The 7,378-nt window shown below is 37.7% G+C and overlaps 1 protein-coding gene across 3 annotated transcripts; it reads right to left on the minus strand.

Annotated features, from left to right (window-relative positions):
• Positions 1 to 1,180: 1,180 nt before the first annotated feature.
• LOC113437992 (claudin-4-like) lies at positions 1,181 to 5,229 on the minus strand. 3 transcript variants are annotated; one of them, XM_026703195.2, is made up of 3 exons: positions 5,063 to 5,229; positions 2,761 to 2,836; positions 1,181 to 2,169 (listed from the first exon to the last, which is right to left on the minus strand). In XM_026703195.2, exons 1-3 carry the CDS (start codon positions 5,088 to 5,090, stop codon positions 1,239 to 1,241), a joined length of 1,035 nt encoding a protein of 344 aa, XP_026558980.2. In that variant the 5' UTR covers positions 5,091 to 5,229; the 3' UTR covers positions 1,181 to 1,238. The 3 variants fall into 3 exon arrangements, 1 of the variants encoding a protein (XP_026558980.2); XR_015745008.1 differs by lacking the exon at positions 2,761 to 2,836 and having other exon boundaries at positions 2,048 to 2,169; XR_015745007.1 differs by lacking the exons at positions 1,181 to 2,169; positions 2,761 to 2,836 and adding an exon at positions 3,666 to 4,631.
• Between the last annotated feature and the right edge of the window lie 2,149 nt (positions 5,230 to 7,378).

The raw sequence follows: 7,378 nt of genomic DNA on the forward strand, positions 1-7,378 counted from the left end.
TGACTGCATAGTGGGGAATGGAAGGATTGATACTCCTTGCAGACAGCTGGTCATTTGCATCCTTTTAGAGAGTCGTTGAGGCCACCTGGAGGTTTATCTGTGTCCTCAGGATCAGCTGCAAATGGGTGTGGAGCCTTCTTGGAAGTGTTGAAAGGACTGTGCTATAAACTGGGGATAGATGATGTCATATCCCCCCCCCCCCCCATTGAGAGAGGGCTGCTCAGTTTAGACACAGATGACTTCCTTGACCCCTCTTTCAAACCAGCAGTCCTCTCTGTCCAAAATGTGGATTTTACTGTCTTTAAAAGAGCGGACTTTGTCTTTTAAATGCAGATGGACTGCTGAAACTTGTCCTGGTGTGTTTGTTCTCCTATGTTGTGCCATGCGTTTGTGAAGCGGTTGTTTTGTTTCCTCAATGTACAGATCTGCACATGGCTCACTGCATTGTACTGCATGTATCACATTGCTCAGTTTGTGTCTGGGTGTTTTATCCTTGGGGTGGACAAGCTTCTGCCTTAGTGTATTCTTGGGTTTGAAGTGTGCACGTGTGTTGTGTTGGCTGAAGAGCCTCCTGAGCTTTCCCAATATGTCTGCAATGTACAGAATGACAACGGTGCTTCCTTTACTGTCCTTCTTTGAGATTTGATGAAGGCCGACCTGGGATGGCCACACGTTCTTGATGTGTTTTAGTTCTTCAGCTCGGTGGAGTAGGGTTCTGATGAATCCCATTTTATGCTCCGATGAGTGGTGGGAATCAAAATGTAAATATTGACCTCTGTGTGTGAGTTTTTAGTAAACTTCAAAGCTAAAGCCTCTGTCTTCCTTAATGTGTATTTCACAGTCCAGAAAGGCTAGAAGATATTAAGGCTATTTTCCTCAACATCTTCCTGTGTGAATTTGGTGTATCTGTCCACAGAGTTGATACATTTCAAAAGAGCAAAGTTAAGTCATATTTGTTACAATTAAAATCTACAATAGTGTAACATTTATTTGGACCAATTCAGACAACACATAAATGTGCAAGTTTCTAAAATGTTGAAATCTTTTATCCTGGGATGAAGGTTTGGAAGTGGGAAAAGAAGACAACCTTTTTAGTAATCCAGCATCCAGTATTTATTTATTTGTAGTATTTATAATTCATAGCATTTATTTACATTGAGAAATGAATTATTTTGCCATTGTAAAATGAATACTGGAAATATGATACAATAGAATAGACAAACATTAGCAATTTGTCCTTACTGGCATGAAGTAACTGATATAACAGGGATGTTCTTAGTGTTATCAAGCAGTTGAGGTTGAATTGAGTGTGATGTATCTTTATTTATATCTACATAATATAAAGATGATAACTCATCCTCACTGGACAAAGGCTCATCTCTGTTTGTTACATTAATTATCACTGAGGAACCAAAGTTTGAGCTAAATTGAGGTGTCAGTGGTATATCTGCTGAGGGTGAAACATCATTTGTTGCATGTACTTGCAAAACACTTCTGTTACAGATAATCAAAGCACCACTCGCCAGGAATAAAATGATAGCACTATAGCCAACATAAATAGCCGCACCAACCTCCTGGTACTTTGGAATTGTAGGCATTTTGAAGGACTCTGGAAACTTAACATTTCTGTTCTCCAAAATGGAATGCAGATTCCAGAAAATTGGAATTAAGACCAGGATTCCTGCTAGAAAGTTTAGCAGACCTCCAACACTAAACAAGGTGAACAAATTTTTTTTTTGTCCGATGTCTTTGACAATAATCCCTAAAGCAAAGCTCATGATGGTTATGGCCACAGCTCCTACAATGCAACTCAAGGTCATCAGATCTTGAGCCAAAAATATTTCTTTAGGCAGCAGCAACATGTTTTCGGTGAATTCCTCACAGTGGATGTATCTGTTTTCTGGATGAGTGCTGTGCAGATAACAGGCCCTCCAGATTCCAACCCACACCACGCCAGGATATAGGCCATCCTCACTTTCTACATGCCATATTCTCCAACGTTCATTGGCTGTTGAAGTAATGCACATAATAGATCCCAAAATACCCAGGAAATAACCACCTAATTGGGCCTTATTAATCCAGGATAACCATTTTGTAATTATTGATTCTTTTTCACTTGGTAGTTGCTGGTTAAGTGATTTATTGCTCTTGTAGATTAATGCAGAACTCCTAAAATCAAATCAAAAGAAAATATTTCATCATATATTTATACGGTTATGCAGACCGTTGCATATTAAAGCATGAATAATCAAGATGTGCAAACAATTTTTACTATTCATTCCTTTTTAAGTAAATTTCTTTCCCATCTATTTTTTTAGCAACATTGATTTATGTATTTATCAAATGTATACACTACCCATCTCACTATATAGGTGGGTAAATGATTTACAAGTACAAAAATAAATATTGCTTTTCTGTATTCAAATGTCTGAAAAATAACATATGCTAAAAATATTTAAGTCGCTTATAAGGAACAATTTTTTAAAAGCATAAATATATTGTTAAAATACCAGTCAGCTAGCAAATAGTCAAGAGAAAAGCATGGTGTTATGTTAGCAGTTACAGAACTTCATGGGATGTAGCCAAATGTCAGATATTTTATGACTATCAAAAGTTAAGTTATCCCCCATTAACATAATTTAGTATTTGTTTCTACATGCTACAAACTGAACAGTATTTATTTAAATATTAAACATAAGTCCAACTTAGAATGCCAATAAAAGTTCACATAACTGGAAGCCAGAAATCTGAACCACCTACTTCGTGGGCAAAGGATCTGCAACACCTCTGATTTGCAAAAAACTTAGATTATCAATCATGTCGGTGACTAAGTTTGCTGAAACAAGAACAAAATAGAATTATTGCTTCAAAACTCAGGCATCTCAAGTGTGTGTGGAGCTGATGGGGTGAATCGCTAAGTAATTCTGGAAAAGTATAAGAAGCATTTATTAAGGTGTAGGGGGTGTGCCAAGTTTTTTAATGGGTTACAGCAACAAATGATACATTCAGTATCTGTTGTACATCAGTAAGTAAATGATCAAACCAGTGGTGGAATTCAATTTTTTTTACTACCGGTTCTGTGGGTGTGGCTTATTTGGTGGGCGTGGCTTGGTGGTCATGTGACTGGGTAGGCATGGCCAACTCAATGTCACTCACATCAAGGGGTGCCTCACCTGGCCCCTCCCCTCCCAGCGATTCCTTGTCACCCAGCCTCAACTTATCTATAGTTCTGTAAAAAATGTTGTTCACCTTTTTTAAGTTTATTAACTGCATACTATAGATGTACTTTCATGGACCACTGAAAGGAGGAAATGGCTCACATGCTTTACTCAAGAGTGTGATATAGGGAACAGGTTTTTAAGGGGCTGCCACAAAGAAATGGGTGGGGGGTGTATTTTCCAAAGCACCAGGAGGCAAACAAGAAGCAATGGATGGAAACTGAACAAAGAGAGAAGCAACCTAAAACTTTCTGACAGTGAAAACAATTAACCAGTGGACCTGCTTGTCCCCAGAAGTTCTGGGTGCTCAATCACTGGAAATTTTTAAAAGACTGGACAGCCATTTCTCTGAAATGGTATAGGGTTCCCCCAAAAGTCCCTTCTAAGTGTTATTTTTTTAAATAAATTTTTATTAGTTTTTAAAAACAAACATAAACAAACAAAACATAAAAACATCAAGCTATCTTCCATAGGTGTACATATAGTGTCCCAGTTGGTTTACAAATTGTTTTGTGCTTCCATTTCGTAGTCTTCAATTACAATTGCATTGCATATAATCTCATATTTTCAATCAAAAATTAAGTACCTTGGTATCATTATTAATCAATCATTTGACTATACTTTAATTCATTCATGTTTTACAAGATAATCATAATTTACTTAGTTTATTTTATAACAGTTCATATTATCATCCCAAATCTATCCTAAAATCATTTTGTAGATATAATAAGAAAGAAGTACACCTTTATATATTTATTATTTTCTAAAAGTCTACATATTTCATTACTGTATCTAACCATTGATAGAATAGATCCCAAATTTTATAAAATTGTTTATCATCTTGTTCTCTAATTTCAAATGTCAATCTACTCATTTCAGCACATTCCAATATTTTCTTAATGATTTCCTCCTGTGATGGTATCTTCTCATTTTTCCAGTTTTTAGCAAATACAATCCTAGCCACTGTTAATACATTTACAATCAGGTATTTCAAGTCTTTACTATATATTTCAGGTAAAATTCCCAATAAAAATATCTCTGGTTTCAAGTCAATATGTTTTTTGTCATTTTTTCCAACCACATGTGGATTTTAGTCCAGTATTTTTTAGCATCCGCACAAGTCCACCACATATGGTAATATGAGCCAGGTGTCTGATGACATTTCCAACATTTTTCGGATTTATTCTTGAACATTCTTGCTATTCTTGTCAGGGGAACCTTCTAAGTGTTATTCTGACACCTTTCCCGGGACCTCTGCTCAGAGTTTGGCATCCTCAGTTTTCCTGCCTGAGCAGGGGCTTGGACTATAAGATCTCCAAACCCTCTTTCAAATATGTTAAACACACATGTATTATTCATGCTCTGGATTATAGACATTGAATGCATATAAACCCTGAAAAATATGTGGTAGCCCTGGGAAAAAGAAAGGCAGTAGAATCACTCTAGGTGTAGGGACAGTGTAAAATATTAACACATGATAAATAATGGAACAATTAAAAATAATAGGACAGTTTTCTCTGTCTTTCTCTCTCCCTTCCTATTTATTTTTCTTTCTTTCTTTGTCTCTTTCTGTCTTTCTCTCCCTTCATTTCTTTTTCTCTCACACACACACATACACCATTCTCTCTCTCTCTCCCTTTCTTTCTTTCTTTCTTTCTTTCTTTCTTTCTTTCTTTCTTTCTTTCTTTCTTTCTTTCTTTCTCACAAGGGGAAGTGAATCCAGCTTTAGAGAAGTTCTGCAGGTAAAGGGACTTGCACTTGAAGCTCCTGCAAACTCCCCCATGGCTGGATTTTGCCCGCCTCCCCCAGCATTCCTTCCCTCTCACTCCAGGCACTTTACTCACAAGGGGAAGCGATACTTCTAGTGTCCATGAAGAATCCAGCCTTGGAGCAGTTTTGCAGGTTAATGGACTGCTGCTCTGCCCACAGTCATGTGTTTTCAACTGGCTGCTTGAAAATGCATGGCTAGGGCGGGGGAGCAGTCCTCCTTTAAACTGGGGCAGCCAGCATTGGGTGGGCGGGGCCAGCTAGATGTTGCTACCGGTTCGGTGACCCACGCCAAATTCTTGCTACCAATTCGCCCAAGTAGGTGCGGACCAGCTGAATAGCACTTCTGGATCAAACAATAAAATGCACTTATTGCATGTGAAGTTTGAACAATAGAAAAAAACATTGATTCTAGATAAAACTCCTCAGGTGACAAATGTTTGGGTTATACCAGTTTTCCCCAGCTAAGTTAGTATCTTTTGTGATAGTTGCAAGTATGTTCAGGACTTTCAGAATAACACACTTTCTGTTGTGTAGTTGCTGAAAAAGCTGGTTCTTGCATGCCTAAAGAAATGACTTTAGTTGAAAGAAAAACATGCTCTCTTATAGATAGAGAAGAGTTTTTAACTTCCATGTTAAAAATGCTGATTTCCTTCGCATTAATATACTAATAATACAGCCTAAAAATCCAGATAAGAATAGTTTGTTTTCATTAACGTAATGCATGTGTATGCAATACCTAATAATAGACAAGATATGACATTGCAGAAAGGCCAAGAACAACTTCTTGGATAAACAGAATACCTGTGATAGTTGTATAACTTAATTCTTTTGAATTCCTCATACCTTACGAAACTGACTACACATTTCCATCATATGTGTAACATAATCTTTTATAAAGTTTTACTACTGATATCCATGTATTCTTGGCCATACACTAAATAAATGATTTTATTTTGATTTTCAATTTTAAGTGTAGTGTGGCTTGAATGAACTGGTATCAGTGTAACAGGTAGCTTATGCAAAAGCAGTGGAATTATATTTGAAGTAAAACCCCAAATCTCCTCAATTGGTGATGACAGATAGATAGTAGCAGCTGTCTCTCACCATCTCCAGTGCCAAATGACAGCGTCTCTTCCTTTCTCCTCCAAAACATCCGTTTTCAACTGTCACTGGACATTCCAACTCCCACTCCTCAACTGACAAACCAGCAGAATTCCAAAGGTCAAATCTCAGTCAACAGTCTCCATCTTTCCAAACCAATGCAATGCTTAAACACCCGCAGTTTGGGGGAGTGGGAGACAAGAAGAAGCAGATGACGGTCGATGAGTTTTTTCCACTGATCTTTATAATGTTTTGGCGCAATTAGAAGCTATTCAGAGAAAGAAAGAGCAGCCAACTGAAGAAGTGGCTGCTTTTAAAGATCAGCTGATTCTTCTGGAGACACTCTAGGTTGGCTATCCATGACTGACACCGGTTAGACCCTATTATCCATGTTACCCTGGAGTTCAGTTATGGGTTGACTTGGCCAGTTAGGAACATCTAGGGATTAGAAAGGTGCTTTTAATTTCCTAGTGTGGATCAGGTAGTGCTTGGGAATTTTATACAGTTTAAAAAAAACATTGGTTGATTATTCTAGTTTTTAGTAATGCGTTTGGAGAGTACTTCAGACAAAAGGGACGAAATTTGACAAACACGTTGTGAGGCTTTAAGATCTAATTCCGTGTGTGCATTTGGAACTCCTTGCCACTGCAAAAGGAGCAGCCGTCTGTTGTCAAATGTCTGCTCTTTTTTCCTTTCTTTCTTTTAAAGCCAAGCCAAGAAAAGGAAGGGCTAACCAATTTTTATAGACAGCCAGTTGGTACCAGGCTAAAAATTATGAGTTCCAGTTTTGCCTTTTTTTTTTTTTTTGTGGAATTCAGTTGGGTGACTTTGACGATCTCTCAGCCCAAGGAAGTTGGTACTGGCAAGGCATTTCCCCAAAAGTTGCCTACGATACTAAAAGTCAAGGCAGCCTCAAAAAAAAAAAAAAAAAAGAAAGAAAGAAAAAGACTAGGGGAAAATGCCCAGCCTACTGTTTTCGAAAGAAAGTGGGAGTAAACAACGTTGCTTCTACTTCTGACAGGTTCTCTGAGTGAAATAAGTTACTGAGAACATATGAAAGTAAATTGTTTGCAAACATGGCAGGGCTTGTTAGCACCCAAAGAAAAAAACGACAAGCCAAATAACACAGTTTTGCAAAAATTGTGGGAGGAGGGGGTCGGAGTCCACCAGGGGAATCAGAGGTTGTATAGTACTTGGTCTGTTAATTTGAATTAGCCATTTATTTTTTGGGGGGGGAGGACCCAGAAACATGCAAAATAATAATAATGTGGACATGGGAATTGAGTGCC

Source organism: Pseudonaja textilis, chromosome 12 (genome assembly GCF_049901715.1).
Source record: "Pseudonaja textilis isolate UNSWEBS1 chromosome 12, rPseTex1.2, whole genome shotgun sequence".
Taxonomy (NCBI): Eukaryota; Metazoa; Chordata; class Lepidosauria; order Squamata; family Elapidae; genus Pseudonaja; species Pseudonaja textilis.